The 18,439-nt window shown below is 38.8% G+C and overlaps 2 protein-coding genes across 2 annotated transcripts in view; one reads left to right on the top strand and one right to left on the bottom strand.

Moving 5' to 3' along the window:
* Positions 1-1,955: 1,955 nt before the first annotated feature.
* LOC101848810 (peritrophin-1) lies at positions 1,956-11,683 on the top strand. Its single transcript, XM_005095582.3, has 4 exons — positions 1,956-2,063; positions 5,376-5,550; positions 7,316-7,522; positions 11,496-11,683. The coding sequence occupies exons 1-4, from the start codon at positions 1,956-1,958 to the stop codon at positions 11,681-11,683; spliced, it is 678 nt and encodes a 225-aa protein (XP_005095639.1).
* Positions 11,684-16,718: 5,035 nt separating this feature from the next.
* The window catches only part of LOC101864215 (adenylate kinase isoenzyme 6), a 12,296-nt gene continuing 10,575 nt past the window's right edge, over positions 16,719-18,439 (bottom strand). The window contains exon 4 of the mRNA XM_005095563.3: positions 16,719-17,311. Coding sequence (XP_005095620.1) covers positions 17,122-17,311 — 190 coding nt within the window. The 3' untranslated portion in view covers positions 16,719-17,121. The remainder of the gene's footprint in view (positions 17,312-18,439) is intronic.

The following is an 18,439-nucleotide window of genomic DNA, read 5'->3' on the forward strand; positions in this document are numbered from 1 at the left end:
ACACACACACACACAGAAACGCAAACACACACGTATACATGTGACCTTCTCAATGAGAAATGGGAGGCAGCGTGGTGGAATCAGGCTCTTGCCAATTTTTGGGCATGTAGAGTTATTGGTATCATCGTAAAGCTTGTTCACTTGTCTTTATTTGGAGGAAAAATTGTCCATTTGTCTTGAATACAAGTCAAGATATTTGCGAAAGAAGGAGGTGGGGGTCACCTGTTTTCAGGGGTAAAATCAGTGAAAAAAATGGTAGCCAATGATTAGTTATTTCCTTAGCTTAAGAGTCCGAGATAACTGAAAATTTACATTTCCTGTGCCTTTAATCAACTTTTTCAAGAAAATTGACTCAGAAATGAGTTCTTTAATGGGCAAGAAAGGTGTTGAGCCAAAAAAAAATTCGATAAAAATTCACAAACCTGCGGGAAAATGCAAGTTTCTTCACTTTGATTATTTTGACAAGAGCCTGACTCCACCACGCTGCCTCACAAATGGTCAGGACATGCAAGTGAAAAACGAGAAGGAAAGGGGTGAAGTTTTTAATGCGTTGTTGAGTGCAAGGCACATAATAATAATAATAATAATAATAATAATAATAATAATAATAATAATAATAATAATAATAATAATAATAATAATATACAGATCTCTCTATTGTGCCAAACTGACAAAATTGATGGGACGAGCAGAATAAGACAACACTGCTTCCTGGCCAGTGCATGTCACATGAGGCTGAACCACTGAAGAACTCGAAAATAAATAATGTACGAGTCAGCTTAAATGAACAACGGGAAATTCGTGAATTTGGGTTTCATTGTGGGTTTTCGTGGCTTTCTATCTACGTGCAAGATTCAACCGGACACTTGTGTTAAATGGGAGTTCCTTCTACTCCAGTAATCGTATTTTGAAGAAAGGGGCGTATGTGTAACAGGGTAGGGCCTGCTAAAGTCTCTGAAGAAAGACTTTAGAACACAACTGTTGGTTGTGGTAGGACAACACCCACGTGGGCTAGGGTCAGCATGTCTAGTTCAAGGTCACTTTGTCACAGCGGTCATTAAGCGAAAACCTGTTACCCCCTCACCACAGGGTTGTTATTGGGGTTGTTTAATGAAAACCTTGCGAAATCAAATTTCTGCTCAGCAGCTAAGAGTGCGTAAAAAATACGGTATTATTTGCTGACTTGAAGGTGAGCAAAGGAAGTGGAAACGAGAGAATGTTTACTTGTTTGAGGTCAAGAGCAGAACATCGATACAATGATGGTCTTTTAGTACAGGGGGGACGGCTGACCAACAGGAAGAAATAACAGACCAACGTTGAAGATGTAGGACCTTGGAGTAGCACCCTACAACCGCACACGCAAAAGTTGGAAAATTTTGGCAAAATACAAGAACGGTGATGACTTGCCACGCAAAGTGTGGCCGTCTGACAGACAATGGTGTGCCAGGAAACGGCGTGCCGATGTTTATTTGAAATGTTTGCCCAGTCCTCGCGAAAACACACAACGACCAATATTGGATTTTCTCCTGGCCTGTCCTCGTAAGTCAACAAACAAATAAGGCCAGTCTTGTTGCTCTGTTGTCCAACCATGTCCCTGCTCAAGTTAGACTGTACGCAGTAACACCGACCAGCACTGCCGGACTTTAATTTCGCTTGAATGTGAGCAAACAAGGCCAGCATACTTAAGAAAGCTGCCTGCGAAATGCGCTTCAAATCATCTAAATTTTCACAACACAGGTGGAGAATTCAGACCTTAAAGGGAATAAATGTCATAGCTTTTTGAAAGGAGAGAAACTGAACGATCGTTTCATACACAGAAACTTGTCAGGTTTCTCTCTCAAATTTCAAACAATTAACGTCCATTAGTTCACGCCAGTCTGTTAGAGAATCCAATTTCTAAGTCGCATTTAAAATAATTTACCTCACATTTTATAGACGTCAACTATCTCAAGACCATGTTGGACAAACTCGCCTTTGTGGCCATGCTCTTTGCGGCCTCTTATTGCTACGAATACTACTACTATGACCCGACCATCTGTGAGAACGTGCAACCAGGATTGTGGGTAAGTCTCCGAGACACTGGAACATCGCGCTCAACGTCTATTTGTGTGGGTTTGTCGTTCTTTTAACTTGACTTGCAATGCCGAGTGTAATTAACTATTCAAAAATACATGTATTAACATAATTCTGAAAAGGGAAAGGGCGGGAGTTGGTTTCAGAGACAAATATTATGTTCAGAGACACACTTTAACCTGGGAAGATTTTGAACAGACACGCACACACACAAAAGCGTGCTCTCGAAAACACACTAATAAAGCCTTTCCTGCTCACTTTGGTGGTGTCGTTGCTAATTCAAGCTCAAACTCGAGGCTCCGCCATTTAAAAATTGTTTGCTTGTTTATTTTTTCTAAAAACAGTGTATAAATGTTCTACTGTTTCTCTCTGAATCTTTTCCGTCGTTTCTTTCACGGAGCGAGCTTACAGGCTTCCTTTCATCTTTCGTCTTTACCCTTTTATCCTTGTTTCCTTCTTCCTTACGATATTGCTGACATTTGAAATGTATTGCATATATCATATATATGCCTGAAGACGTTTTCAATTTGATTTTAACTCCTAAGCCAAGAGGCTGTAGTAGCATCGCATCATCTTATTCGTTTATCTCTGTAACGTTGTTTATTTTTATATTGGCCTTGAAAAAGAGATGTGTTTAGTGGTCATTGCCGACCATTAATCATGTTTCAGTAGTAGAAAAAAAGAGTTAATCTCTGTCTCAACATTTTCATTTCGGCGGCGGGGGGGGGGGGGGGGGGGGGAGATGGTAAAAGGTATCACCATTACACTTTTAGAGTTGACAGTTGGAGAAAAGATGTGAAAATAATACTCGTTCGAATTGGAAGAAAAAATATGTTTTATAGCTTGGCTTCCGGGCTGCATCTCGACTAAAACGTGCGTCTTCCGTCTGATTTCCCTTGGGCTTGCGTATATTTTTTTAACAACACATCCTCACTCTCACGTCTTTTCGTATAGCGCCATTTTCAGTTAGTAGTAGTAGTAGTAGTAGTAGTAGTAGTAGTAGTAGTAGTAGTAGTAGTAGTAGTAGTAGTAGTAGTAGTAGTAGTAGTAGTAGTAGTAGTTTGTGCATTTGAACATCTCAGCGACAATCACGAGTCGCACAATCGTCTGTGGTGTAATGATTAGGTTCTTCGTCGTTGCACACAGAAGACGTGAGTTTGATTCCCGTGTGGAAAATTTATTTTACGAGTATCTCCTCGTTTCTATACATGTACCACTAGAAAGCTGTATCCCATTGAATATAATTAGTACTGGCAGGCAAAGTCGAAGCACCCCGCCTCTTAAATGGTCTAAATTATTACAATGCTGGCGTTACGTTTAAAATTAAATTTGCAATCAAGCAATTACACGTCATGCTAACGCCCTCTGTTATTCTTCTTGATATGATATTATGATATATATATTACATTTATAATATTTATTAAAATATTTATGTTGAAAAGTCAGCGAGCTGAAGGAACTGTCGGTTACACATCCCGCCTTGCGCTGGATTTGTAGATTACCTTTAGAGTTATGAGAACACGAAGACTTGATGAGAATTGATCGGTTAACATGAATGTTGAGCAAGAAAGTAGAAATGGTAAAACTTTTGTCAATATTTTAGTTATTGTGCTAATATTTGTTCCGAAAACTTTTTTTTCGGTCCATAGTGTCGCCAGGAGGACTCTGGCCCAGCTAGCAAGTTTCTCAACAACAACAACAAAAAACCACAAAATTTAATTTTTTTAACTCACGCGAAAGGTATAAAATTCAGTAGAAATGTTTAACAAAATAACTGATCATTGCATTAGCTGTCTCTAAGGATAAGCAAGGGGGGGTGGAGAATTAGGAGAGCTGAAAGAAAACTTTGTGAATCAGTAACTAGCCACTGACCAAACAAACGTGTACATGCGAGAGGGTGGTTCTTAAGTTCCAATGGCCTGTCCATGTAAGAATCCGAAGCATATACGACATTTTTGTTTTGTTTTGTTGTTGTTTTTTGTGTTGGGGGTGGCTTTTTTTGGGGTGTTTCCATTTTATTTCAACACTTAATTTGAATAGTTGATAGAAAATATTTACAGACTTCGGTTAATTCTAGAAATGGATAAACGATCCTTATTTTATCCTTCTGGTAGGACTCTTAAAAGGTTTGTTTTCACTTTTTATTGATTCTTCAATCTACAGTATTTAAAAGAAAATGTTAGGTGAAGTGAAAAGTGTTTTAACCGTTACAGCCTTTTTCGGATTGTTTCCTCATTTCTGATCTGTATTGTGTTATAAACGTGTGTTTTCTTTGGCTATTAATCGTGGAGTTTTTAATTTTTCTTCCAAATTGCGCAGACCTCTTCATACACTTTGTGCATACCGGCGTCTGTGGTGTAGCAGTTAGACGTTTCGAGGTCGTACACTAGAGACCTGAGTTCGATTCCCGAGTGGCGAAAAAAATTGTAATAGTTTATCTAGGTTTTTCTGCTGGGATGTTGTATCACTCTCAGCCCGGGTTGGCTTTGACAGGCAGTCTAGATGTCATAAAGTGTGTCGATGGGGGCGTAAGAACACCTACATTTTGATAAACCCACTATACATCTACTAAACATCATGATGCCTCAGGTTCTAATCAAATGTGAGGCATCGTGAAGCTATCAGGTGCTCGTTAAAATAATGAAATCGAAGTAAGAGGTCGTTTTTTTCCGTATGACATTTTTTTAAATATTTGACTCAACATCTTTGCTGTGTGGCTTTTACTGAAAAGGCAAAAATGTAAATTAAGTTTCCAAGGACTCTCAATCTTTGTAAGTAACCAAACTTTGGCGGCCATTTTCTCTCCAATTTACTTTAGAACCTAGGTTACCCACACCTCTTTAAATCCGAAATATCTCAACTTATATTGAAAACAGATTGGTAATTTTGTTTATAGAAAGCAAGAATATTAATGAACAAACTTTAAGATGATACCAATAACTCCATATTAGGCTCTATAAAAGACGAATGAACAAACTTTACTTTAAGACGATACCAATACATAACTCCATATGGTCGCTTTTAAGCACAAGGGGGCTATCCGAAAAATGCTGTTTTGAGAAAATCGACGATAAAGTTTTTGCCCCTTGTTCAGTTTCTTTAAAAGACAAAGAGAGTTTTCTCTATAACCAAACAAATATACACACCAACGAAACCAAATTTCTCTTATAGGTAGGGCAATGTCCACTCTTGGTGTAGGTCAAGATTTCTGGAAACCCCCGGAATCTGGGGTAGCCCATTTGTCCTTAAAAGCGACCATATGCCCAAAACTGCGGTGACACAAATCGTCTCTGTTATTTCAGGTGCGAGACACTCTGGACTGCACAATCGCCCACCAGTGCGGCTTCGACCTTGAGGTGATCCAGTCCATCCAGTGCAACTCTAGCCAAGTGTGGTCAAAACTGGCTTCGGCATGTGTCTGGGAGTGGGACCCCGATCGTGATGACTGCAACGGCCAACCTAAAATCTCCATCCTGGGTACGTGCTGGCGTTTATATTTCTGTCCTCGTCGTTGTATTCAAGAAAAATTCTGAAGTTATGCAAAATGAGCCCAAAAAATGTGAAATTATGCGATTCTGTTAATTTTTACAAAGAATGATAAAAGAAAATAATCAGAAATTATGCCCAAAAAATGATCAAATTTTGCTAAATTATGCGGGGTGCATAAAACCACGGGGACATATATTTAAATTGATACATAGCATTGCGTCTTTTTTCTAAGGGACTTTACTTTTCCGATCCAACGACCATTTGAGTTCTATCCCTTCGGCATGTCGATATGGCAAAGAATTTACATTTACAGGTCTTTATCAGCTGTGTTTTGTCGTTGTAAAGAGTATTTCCGATGTCTGGGGAGGCAGGTAGGAAGGTACATCTACTACGCAGGTCGCAAAGTGCAGGGCAGGTAAAGAGGTGGTGTTATACTGTTTCATCCTGGTAGTCACACAACGGGCAGTCGGGTGGGGTATCCTTGCGGATCCTGTTTATGTAGGAATTCAGTGGGATGTGTTGTGCTCGCAGGCGAAAGATAGATAGTGATTTGTTCTCTTCTACTCAGGTTAAGGAACCAATCTCTGTGGTTGTTCTTGTTGTTTTTTGGTAAAGTAAGAGTTTTAAGGCACTTGCACCACAATAAGGTTATAAATATTAGTGCCAAAGGTAAGAAGTGTTGCAAGAGAACAACAAACACAAAAAAGAAGGAGGAAAGATGAGGGTGATTGATGTTTGATAGGAAAGAATGACCAAACCACACCAGAGCACCCGCCGACCATATGCTTTCTAATTCCTGGTTTCAACCCAAGACACGCCAGGAAGTCATGTTATACAGTGCTATGTCGTGATGAAATAATAATAATAATAATAGATAATAATAGTAATAGATAGCATTTGTATAGCGCAAATACACGCTCAACAGCAGGCTCTATGCGCTTCACAATCTATACTATTACCCCAGCAGACATGAGAGCATTCTGAAACAACCTCAACTTCCAGGGAAGCATACAGTGCAAGCGGCCATTTATAGGCGCTAAAACACAACACTAACATACTGACAAGATCTTTCGCTGTCTATGACTGGCTGGGTACCCATTCCCACCTGGGTGAAGCGAGGTTGTGTAAAGTGCCTTTCCCAGGGACACAACGTCAGGCTCACGGCTCGAACCCCGACCCCTCAACCTCATGATTACGAGTTTGGTTCGGTAGCCTAACCACTAGGTCACAGACGTCACCCCAAAAATGAGGCTGACAGAGAAAACAAGATTGAAAACGTTCCCGGAAGACGGTCCTTGGAATTCACGGAAAGAAGTAGCCTCTAGGCTTAGTAGAATTAAGATTAGAACGCCATCGGATAAAAGTAGAACAAAATGTCCTTGAATAAAAAATAAAATAAGAATAGCATGTCGTTGAAAAGAAACAAGAAAGAACGTAGGGTGATAATCATAATGAGCAGGTGTCCTGTTGATTTTTTCCTTTCTTTGAAATTGTTGGTGTTCTGTTGTATTTTATTGGGGATTTTTGTTTCTTGTCTTTGCTTTTGTTTTGCTTTCGTTTGTCGGGGGGGGGGGGTCTTTTGGTTTTGTTTTGTTTTTTTTTGTTTGTTTTTTTAGGGGGTGGGGTCCCTCTTGCAAACTAAGTCTTTTCACAGCTAGGGTAGATTTATTGAACGCCCCTCAGATTCAAGGACGTCGTCCTGTTCTATTTCTACTCAAAGATGTTCTTTTCTGATTCTCTTCTATCTTCTCAGCCGACGAAAGGTGTGTGAAGAAGTCTGGTAACAACGCCCACCCTGACGACTGCTCCAAGTTCTTGTCCTGCGCAAACGGCACAATGATCGCCGAGCAGCGCTGCGCAGACGGGACACTGTACTGGCCCAAGAATGAGAGCTGCGAGTTTGCGGAAGCCGTTGCTAACGATTGTGGCCACAGAAAAATCCCCATGTCGATTCCCATTTGTGAGTGATTATGTGATTGATAACGCGAGCCCTCCATTTTAAACATCATAAGACTGTAACGGTGGTGTCGGGTAGACTATCACTATCACGCAAGCAAGCCCTAAAAAAACTTAGAACGTATATTTCAGCCATTTTTTTTTCAAAAAATTAATCTTTTTTTAAAATACATATTATCATTTAATGTTTTTGTAAGTTTTACGGCACTTGCAACACAATAAGGTCATACAAGTGCCGAAGATTAGGGGTGTTACAAGGGAGTAACAAACATAAAAAAGGAGGGGAGATAAAGACGATAGCTGTTTGATAGGAAAGAAGAAGCAAACCACACCAGAGCACCCGCCAACCACCCACTATTTGGGGGGGGGGGTGCACAATGTTTAAAAATAAATGTACAAGTTTATGACCATCGAAAGCACAATTTAGTTAATTTCTAGAGTTAAAAGCCCATTGAAGGGCTATACCTCAAACTTATTATCTTCTTTTTCAACGATCTCAGACTGCCTTTTTTGTTCCCAACACGATAGTTGGTACCCACAGTAGAATAGTGCAGAGATCAAAGAACCAAAAATGAGGAAGGGTCGTGGTCATACGATTCACTTCACTCAGAAACTAAAGTTTTGCTATCTTTTAAGCCGTTTCTGTGACGTACTGTTCCTAACCAAAGATAGTAAATAACAAGATGGGCCACTCAGCCAAAAAAGTGTCCGCAGGAAGTATGCTCTTTGCTTCAGATGGCGCTGCAGTCTGTTTTGAAGCTCTCTTTCGTTTTTCCAGAAGAAGAATAGGAATAGCACCTCCTTGCGTGCGCAGATCGACTGCTGTTCATCAGCAGTTCGTGTTCGTTAAGTATGGAGTTTTAGTTGTTTTTTTATTTTAATGACCTCTCGCCTTTCATTCTAAAGTCAAATTAAACGAAGAAAACAATCACCCTTTCCTCAGGTCAGCGTAACCATTTTTAAAAAGCGTTCTTCCGAAATTTATTCAAAAACTTGCTAGTTTCACTTTAATTTTGTAAACTCAAGTAGGGTAACTCTGTTCGCAAAAGGTGCACTTTTGTGAAGAGGGCGCCACCGAATTTTGAGGACACTTTTTTAATTGGCTCAAAGAGAGAAGTGGCCCCTCTTGTTATGTAGACTCTTCGTCCTAGCCACTGCATTTTTTTTTTAAAAAGCTTTTGTTATTCAAACTTATTCTTAGACACTTGACACTTTGACAAGCTCTTGTACTTGAAACAAAACTCAATTGTTGAGATAAGACGTTTCGAGCATACTACTATTATTTACTATTACAACACTTTCCTATTATTATAAACCCACTATTCAGAACACTAGCGCGGGACAGTATTTTGCTCTTCAAATTCGGAGACAACGGCGCTGCTTTTGGAGAGTTTTGTTTGCTCCTTTGACTTTGAATAAAGAAAAGCACATCGACATGATAATGACATTTTGTGCTGGGGAAAAGTAAGACAGACAGACAGACAGACAGACAGACAGACAGACAGACAGACAGACAGACAGACAGACAGACTGACAGGAAGGCAGGCAGACAGGCAAAATAAAGAAGTAGGACCTACAGGAACCACAGTGGTACCCTGTAACCACCTGCGCCCATAAAGGGTACCCTTCGTACCGAAGTTTTAAGAGAGCCGAGAGCCGAGAGCGGTAGCCATGACAGTACCCAGTCTAGAATAGCAGTAGCGAGGTACATGTACAAGTCTAGGGACCACTCACAGACACATTTCTTGTTCATTGTTGCGTAAAGAAAAAGCACAGATAAATAAATAAATGCTCTTTGTAGACTACTTCCGCACGCAAGTGTGACTCGTTTGGAAACCGAAAGCAGAACACAGAGCCCAGTTTACAATTTTGTATTTCACTATTATTCACAGTAGTCTCCGCCTTAACGCACGCCATACAAGGGCACGCTCCGCTCAAACGCACGCTTTCGTCACTTGCATAGGGCGGGGGCTTTTTTACTGTATAATGTAGGCGTACAAACGCATGGTCACTTCCTCTAATCGCACCCTTCAATCCGCGAAACACGCCGATAGGCAAAGCTTGACAAGGAGAAATAATCTCTACACAACCTACACAGCTTGCATAAGACAACTCTAGACAACAGGATATTTGAGGTGAGAGTGCCCCTCGCTGAACAAAAAGAGCAGAAATCAGTACATGTAGATGAGCCCCATGAGACGTCTGTCCGCAGACTATGTCTTCAGAAATGACTTTCCAACATTTCAACGGTCCACATTCTCCTGTCCCCGTCGTTTTATGCAAGAAAAATTATGAATTTTATCCAAACTGAGCCCAAAAAGGTGAAATTGTGCGATTCTGTTAATTTTTAAATAAAGAATGATAAAAATAATCAGAAATTATGCAAAAAATGATCAAATTTTGCTAAATTATGCGGGGTGCATAAAACCACGGGGACAGATTCTCAAGGCAGATCTTCATCTACGACTCTACCATTTTCCCGTTCGCAAAGCTATAAGAGGATAGCAATGTGTTTATGAATCCTCGATCGTCTCGAAAAGCATGAACATATCCTCTATGACAAAGCCCATATTCACCTTTCAGTTTTTCAGGTTATATCACCTCCACAAATGCTGTCTATCTAGACAACCTCACACCCCCCCCCCCCCTACTGTCCCAAGAAACAGTTCCATACTATAAGGTGTACAGTGTATGTAGCTTTCAGTACTCATATGGTTAGGTGGATCCTTGCGTTTGGCCACCACTGAACATTACGAACGACGGGTTAAAATGTGTCGAGTCACGAGTCCAAAGGAGGACAGTGGTTCCTGGAATTCCAGAATTTTAAAAAAAATATTTTTAAAACTCAGTAGGAGAAAAGAAATATTGTTTAAAGTTTACTGGGACTGAAAGATTAGATTTTTAAAATAAAAGGAGGGGAAAAAACAAACCAATCATGTCCCGACTTTGCTTACATGACCTTTTAAACTGATGCATTTTGCATTTATAGGTGGTTTTCGTAACAGCCACATCCGTTTTCTAAAATAAGTACATGTACATGTATCTTCTTTTTGAATTTTATGTCAATTTCCTTTTGAATGAATTATATCTGTTCCAAATTACAACATTCTATCTTGTACAAATTTTGTGCGAGATACATGCATTTAGAAAAAAAGTTGTAGTTTTGTTGGATTTTTTATCATTCTCTCTCTCTCTCTCTCTCTCTCTCTCTCTCTCTCTATTTATATATATATATATATATATATATATATATATATATATATATATGTGTGTGTGTGCGTGTGCGTGTGTGTGTGTGTGTGTGTGTGTGTGTGTGTGTGTGTGTGTGTGTGTGTGTGTGTGTGAGATTAAAGATTAGTTAAGTTCAAGTAATCAGCTGCACTCAAAGAACTTGTACTTGTAACGTAGATCTGCTTATTCAACGAATCACAAGAAAAAAGTCTCTCGGAATATCTGATTCTTATATGTCATCCATGCATTTGCCGAGTTGTTACAGATCATGACAGGTAGTGGGGGTGGTCGCTTGGAAAGTCCAGTGACTGAGCGCTTTTCCCTATGACTGGAGCTATCACAACAGTTTTTCTTACATTTATAGTGCATGTAATCAGTACAGCGAGTCCGTCTTTCTGCTTGTATTTCTTTGTTACATATTATGCACGGTGGTTGTAATTATGTTTTCAAAGATGTATATTTGTCTTCTGCTTTTTAAAGCATTGAGTCTTTCACTAGGTCAAAAGGTTTTATAAGTTGGGGAGGGGGAGTTGGTCTTTTTTTTTAGAGTGTCATCCCACTTTTCAGATCACTCGATTTCTGATACCCTTACTTTTGAACTTGCTCTCGCAACGGCAAAAAAGCATTTTTTGATCCAGAAATCCTTACAAAAAATGTATAGACTAGATCTTATTATCGTGATAACATCGTGTGATTTATTGAAGATAAAAACTTATTCCAATTTTCACTAACTCTTCCATTGCCAGACGAGGACGACCCACTGTGTCAGAAGAACGGCCAAGTCCCCGACCCCATTAGCTGCCGCCATTTCATCCAGTGTCTCCACGGGAAGAAGGTCCAGAGGATCCAGTGCCCGCGGGGAACAGCTTTCTCCGACAGCACCAGGCAGTGCGAATGGTACGAGGAAGTCCACTGCGGCAACAGGAAACTCTGATAACCTTGGCTTACACTTTCAAGCGACTCACAGTGCTCCGAGGGTGTCAACAGGATTAATTAATAAGACGCTAAAAACGCAAAACTTTCCCGCTTTCTGGAGACTTATTATAGGGAAACAGACTTTTACTGCAAGGTCAAGAAGGCCTGCACATCTTCAACTTCAAGTCACCAATACCATAATGGTCAACAAAGAGTAGGAAACAATGTGAAGGCAAACACCTCAGAACCTTCATTGTTAACTTGTTCTAAAGCATTACTACAAAACAAGACTAGGTTACACTTCATTGAAAGAGGCGTTACATACATTCTAGTTCTAGTGCCAAAAAGAGAAAAGGCCTTCCTGATACAGAAAATAACATCTGAGCATCTTCCATTAATTATCAATGAAGTAGGTAACATCATGTAATTCATAATCTCCTAGTTTACTTATGAAAAAAGGCACCAAAAGACATTACAAAAGGATTCCCCTTGAGCACTGGAAAAGGAGCTTGTGCCTTGTTGACATGTACTGTGTTCTATACAATAGCTTCATGCAAAAAGTAGTTACCTCGAGAATTGACTTGTCCAAAACGCACAGAGAAAGATCATAGATATTGATATAGAGGCACGAGCCGGACATACTTGTGAAAGTAAACAAGTCAAGCAACAAAATCTTTGATGTGATTTTAATAACTTGTTTCAACATGACTTTACAAAGCAATCAAACACTTTTATACATGTATGCATACAAAAAGACTTTTCTTTCTTACATACATGAAACTTTTATATAACTTCCATAAAACACAAAAATTCAAATATTAATCCTTGGTGAAAACTATCAAAATGTTTACTCTTCCCATGAAAAAAATATAAGTTAAATAGGCACAAAAACAGAAGTGTCTGCCCCTTTCGATCCATGTAATTGTGTTCAATCAATACAGATCAAAATGTACATTATTACTTACAAATATATATCCGTGTACATTTGACACAATGTAAATGTGTCCTGCTTTTTAAAGACAAATCAATCATAGACTTCTTTTCTGTTCTGGTGAGGGAAACTGAATTTTAATTTATTTATCATTTATTCATTTGTGTCATTTCTGAGGGGGTTTTAGTTGCCCCTTAAAGGCAATAATCCCTTAGAACATTGATAACATTTAAAATGGTCAAATATATTCATATCATTTCAATGCCATCATATGCAGACAGATGTGCTGTTTCTATGCTTTTTTTCTTCTTAGACTTATGAATAAAGAAAGATGATACCCAAATCTGAAGATATATTAGCTTTCTTTATGTTCTTGTTTATACTCATACATATTCAGTGAAGTAATGTTCATTGTGATATTCTCAAGTCTGCAGCAACTACAGCTTGGTAATCGCATCAAAATAGCAAACTCGTATCCCCAAACACATAAATATACAAGCTATTCTGAAATAGTCAAACAAAAAGATCACATTTTAAAGCACTTCGAGAACATTTCAAGTCATCATATACAATGGACGCAACCTGACAGCACTTGATGAAAAAAAACAACAAATTTCCTTCACACTGAGGCAAAATTATTTTCTTTTTTTTAATAGGTGCTTCAAGCCCTTATTGATACAATTTAAATCATTTAGGAGGCAGGCTTTAACCCTGCCCATCAAGGCTAACCTAGGCTGAGACGGATACAACGCCCCAACAGAAAGTAACAAGGTAGTAAAATTCTCCCCACACAGGTATAGAACTTGGGTCTCCTGCACCCCACTGCAGCAAATCACCTAACTACTAGTACTACACCACAGATGCCCAATCTGAAAATTTTCTTCATCACATGTATTACAGTAAACCAAAGTATAACTAAATGACATCCCTATGGGAAGGTAAATATCAAAGCAGCAAGAACTGGCCTAGTTAACTCCTTACCTCTGGCACGCTGCTGTCAGCGCCTCGGGCACATTACATTCCTTTACAACTTGGACACAACATTACTTTTCGGCAACTGCCGAAAACAGGTCTTTTACCAGGAGTTCATTCATTAGATGAAGAACTATCAAATAGTTCACTTGTTTTGATTCAATGACCCATTTAGTGACCTTTCTGTCATTTTTAGCTTTAGTTTTTTTTTAAACCCCCCCCCCCCCCCTCGAATATAAAAAGTTAATGGTAAGGGGTGCATGCAAGTAAAAATCATTGTCAGCACTACAGTATTCTCCTTCAACAAAGAGAACAGTTTGTTGCGGAGTCACTAACAACACATTGTCTGACAAACAGCATTGTTTGTGCCAGACACCATTACATACATGAAAATTAAACATTTCTTTTTCCAAGTGAAACTATCTTATAAAGAAAGATCACTTGTGTACCAGAAAAGAAAGCAATTTTAGTATGATTAATTCCCTTTGACTTTTAACACAAATTGAATCCGTCAGTTTCATTCTTTTATGTCACATTTTGTGCGAATCTCATAAAAATAAGCAACAAAATTGCAAAGTTCCTTAGGAAAAGTTTGTCAGTCTTTGAATTAAAAGTTCCTAGAGGACTCCGTGATGGAGAAACATTGATCATCATAAAAGGAGTAATTTTTAAAAAACAAAAGATTCAGACATTGGCACAATGCAAGGTGTACAGCAAGTAAGGCAAGAAAGAATGAGAAATGAACATGATAACAGTGACTCTTGAGCTAGCTTTGACAGCTTTTCTTACTTTTAATCTGCTGTCAGTCAGATATCTCTTACATCTTTCTGAGGTAGCATGTGCATTCACATTTTACACACTTGAATACATAATAAGGCCGAGGTCACAGAAGACAATGACACAATACTGAATATTATTATCATATGTGTGTGTGCCCAAACAAAGGTACCAAAAGTCGGATTTTGATCATTTTGAGTTAAGGGTTGCACCTAATAGGAAATTCAATGCTGAACACAGGATTTTTTTCAATTTTTAGATATCTCAAGTAGTTTTTGAGACATTGCACTTTTTGGGAGGTAGGGTATAAAATTATAATGTGGAGAAAATGAGCTTTTAAGTTTAACAAATGTGAGAACACATACAAACTTTAAGAAAACGATTTTTTCAAGGTATTTATTCATGTCTAATTTGGCATTCAGTTGACATCAATATCACGAATGGAATTCAATGATAAAACATAGCTGGGAAGAGAAAACGTGCTTCAAGAATAGATTTTAACACCTTTTAAAAGCAGTTTTCATTATGTTTTTATTATACCCTACCCTCAAAACAATTCAAAATAAAATATTTAGAAGTCAAATTAATGAAAGCCCTTTGAACACATTGTAAAGAAATGGTGGCTCTATCATTTTTTAATTTTTTTTATGGAAACACATTTTGATCAAAAAAGTGATTTTTGTCACTTCCAGCCTGTAGCTCAAAAACAGTCTGGGGTGACTTTTGGTACCTTTCTCTAGGCGCACACACATATTATGCCAGGAGACAACCCATTAAATTTTTCAAAAACACAGTAAATGCAACAGTCCTCAGGAATATCCGCTTCTAATGCAGTTATGTGACAGCAAAGCATTCAGATCCCTTGGTCTGTGGTACTGACGCTTGGCATATTTTAACTGCTCCCTAAATTCTTTTGAGATACCCAAAACCTGAATGTTCAGAGCTTATACTCGGAGGAAAATGTGCAACTCTGAGGCCATACTTGCGGCACATACACTAACAAGACCCCAGAAGCAAAAATATGGAGGTGACCTTCCAGTTAATGTATGAATTGGAAACGAAAAAAATATAGCTGGGAAAACCTGCAATCCTCCTCACCAGCGACATGATCAAATAAATGCATTCCTTGTCTCAAGATAAAGCTAAGTGATTCTGCTGAATCATCAATAAGTACAAACAGCATATTTATAAAACAATCTCTTTACCAGAATTCATTTCAAGGTAAGTCCTCTGCAAGAGGAAATACCTTACATATTATTACATCTATCAGCAAAAGGCATGGCAGGACACTGGACAAGGACATTTCTGGGTCTTAGCTATTTGAATCACTCCATTCTATCTGGTTGCAGACAAACTTTTTTGAGGACATTCCACTTTAAAATCAACGAACACTAAGCTGACAGTCGTGTAAACCAACATCAACCCTGAATGAGATACAAACTTTGTCCCCAACAAGAGTATTGCTAGCCATTTATTTACATCTTTACTTTTAAATTAGTCTAGATTAACTTTGTGACTTCTGTTAACATGGGTAAAACCGATGTGCAATCTACAGGTCATTCCAAGATAAATTGAGAGAGGAAATAATAATAGATAATAGATAGCATTTGTATAGCGCATAACCCCGCTCGAAAGCAAGCTCTATGCGCTTTAGACTATATTATTACCCCAGCAGACCATAGAACACTTACAAACATTCTCAGCTTCCCGGGAAGCATACAGTGCAAGCAGCTGATTAAGCGCTCAAACACTAACAAACTGACAAGATCTTTCACTGTCTATAGCTGGGTACCCATTCCCACCTGGGTGAAGTGAGGAAAATTTATGTAAAGTGCCTTTCCCAAGGACACAACGTCAGGCCCCTGACAGGATTCGAACCCACGACCTTACGGTTGCGAGTCCGAGAGCCTAACCACTAGGCCACCGACGCCACTAAATGTGAGTGGGGGGGGGGCAGGAAGTGGAAACCAAAGCAGACAACAGAACAAGGTATGGTTGGAGAGCAGGAAAGGAGGTGAAAGACCATGAGATCCCTCCTCCCCCTCCCCGAGTCTGTGGTCTGCGATTTGCAAGTTCACAAGCAGAAAAACTAAATGAACGCCTAGACTTGAGACTGAAAACAGTGGATAAAACACAATAACAAGATGACACAATGAATCAGACAAAAACCATGCACCAATGACCAGCACCCTTCAAGAAAAGAAGCATGAAATGCTTTTGGAGAGAAATAGTTAGGCAGTCACAATGTTTCATTCTAAAGCTCTCCACTCAGTTACTCACAGAATGATATCAGGAAACGTTTCAATAAAGACATGTCAATATAACATTACCATATACACCCTTTCATGCATACCAATAACTCTTAAGCAAGAGATTCCTTTCTCACATAGTTACATCTTTATTTACGAAAACAAAAGTCTATTTACATGTATACAACTCCAGTGCATAATAATACTTCTCTTGACTTTCACATCAAAAGAAAAAATAACCTCCCTAGTCCCCCATCCCACCAAAAGTTAGTGAAACTCACATTCACCAAAAGGAGAAGGAAGCCCTGCTTTTTCAAATAAAAGTCAATAAAATATCTTGTATTTACCAAACTCATAAATGACCATTTACGGTCTCACTAAAGTCCCTTGCTGTAACGAAATCCAAAATTGATGTGCCTTTGTTGAACACGAGTTTTACCAAACAAAATACCTCAAACCCCGCCCTTAAAAAAGAACATTCTTTTAAAAAAGAAAGAAAAAAATGCTAAGGTAAAAAGCTCCACATCATCAAGTATGCTGATGTCTCCACATTTCAATCCACTCCTGGATTCGGTCAAGATTTGATTCCAGCTGATCTGCAGAGTCAGACGGCAGTGCATGTACCATTTCTTCGGGATAGGCTCCTTTGGCAGCGTCTAAGATGACTTGAAAGATTTCTGACTCAATGTTGTTTTCAATCTTTTTCTCATTGTAACCCCTGGTAAAGAGGAAAAAGAGAAAAAGGAAAAGGGAATCACTTAACAGTTGCTGCAACAAATCCTAATATATATGTAGAAATATTATCTCAATCTTAAAAACACGTACCTATCTGTCACCAAGCATACAGAGACCAGATTACCAAATAATAGTCTTTCCTGACAAAGTCTTTAACTTTGACCTCTTCGCTGCTGCGCCCGTAGAATTTACGGGCCTGAACCGTGTAGTGCTGTGTCTATGGCCCGTAGAAATTACAGGACTTTGACAGTAGTTGCTTTGATACCAATAATAAGGGAAGTTACTGCTAAAATTTTGTAAATACTATTGGAGCACCTTCCCTTTATGTTTACCCCTCAGGAATATCCGCTTCTAATGCAGTTATGTGACAGCAAAGTATTCAGATCCCTTGGTCTGTGGTACTGACGCTTGGCATATTTTAACTGCTCCCTAAATTCTTTTGAGATACCCAAAACCTGAATGTTCAGAGATTATACTCGGAGGAAAATGTGTAACTCTGAGGCCATACTTGCGGCACATACACTAACAAGACCCCAGAAGCAAAAATATGGAGGTGACCTTTCAGTTAATGCATGAATTGGAAACTAAAAAAAATCTAGCTGGGAAAACCTGCAATCCTCCACACAAGAGTCATGATAAAATAAATGCATTCCTTGTCTCAAGATAAAGCTAAGTGATTCTGCTGAATCATCAATAAGTACAAACAGCATATTTATAAAACAATCTCTTTACCAGAATTCATTTCAAGGTAAGTCCTCTGCAAGAGGAAATACCTTACATACTATTACATCTATCAGCAGAAAAGCATGGCAGGACACTGGACAAGGACATTTCTGGGTCTTAGCTATTTGAATCACTCCACTCTGTCTGGTTGCAGACAAACTTTTTTGAGGACATTCCACTTTAAAATCAACGAACACTAAGCTGACAGTCGTGTAAACCAACATCAACCCTGAATGAGATACAAACTTTGTCCCCAACAAGAGTATTGCTAGCCATTTATTTACATATTTTACTTTTAAATTAGTCTAGATTAACTTTGTGACTTCTGTTAACATGGGTAAAACCGATGTGCAATCTACAGGTCATTCCAAGATAAATTGAGAGAGGA

The sequence above is a fragment of the Aplysia californica genome, unplaced genomic scaffold (genome assembly GCF_000002075.1).
Source record: "Aplysia californica isolate F4 #8 unplaced genomic scaffold, AplCal3.0 scaffold00107, whole genome shotgun sequence".
Classification (NCBI taxonomy): Eukaryota; Metazoa; Mollusca; class Gastropoda; order Aplysiida; family Aplysiidae; genus Aplysia; species Aplysia californica.

What these genes read in the sequence shown, in the direction of transcription:
- LOC101848810 (XM_005095582.3), top strand. Translation starts at nt 1,956, where the DNA reads ATGTTGGACAAACTCGCCTTTGTGGCCATGCTCTTTGCGGCCTCTTAT. An exon ending in ACGTGCAACCAGGATTGTGG is followed by an intron (nt 2,064 to 5,375) that starts GTAAGTCTCCGA and finishes CTGTTATTTCAG; the next exon opens with GTGCGAGACACTCTGGACTG. An exon ending in ACCTAAAATCTCCATCCTGG is followed by an intron (nt 5,551 to 7,315) that starts GTACGTGCTGGC and finishes CTATCTTCTCAG; the next exon opens with CCGACGAAAGGTGTGTGAAG.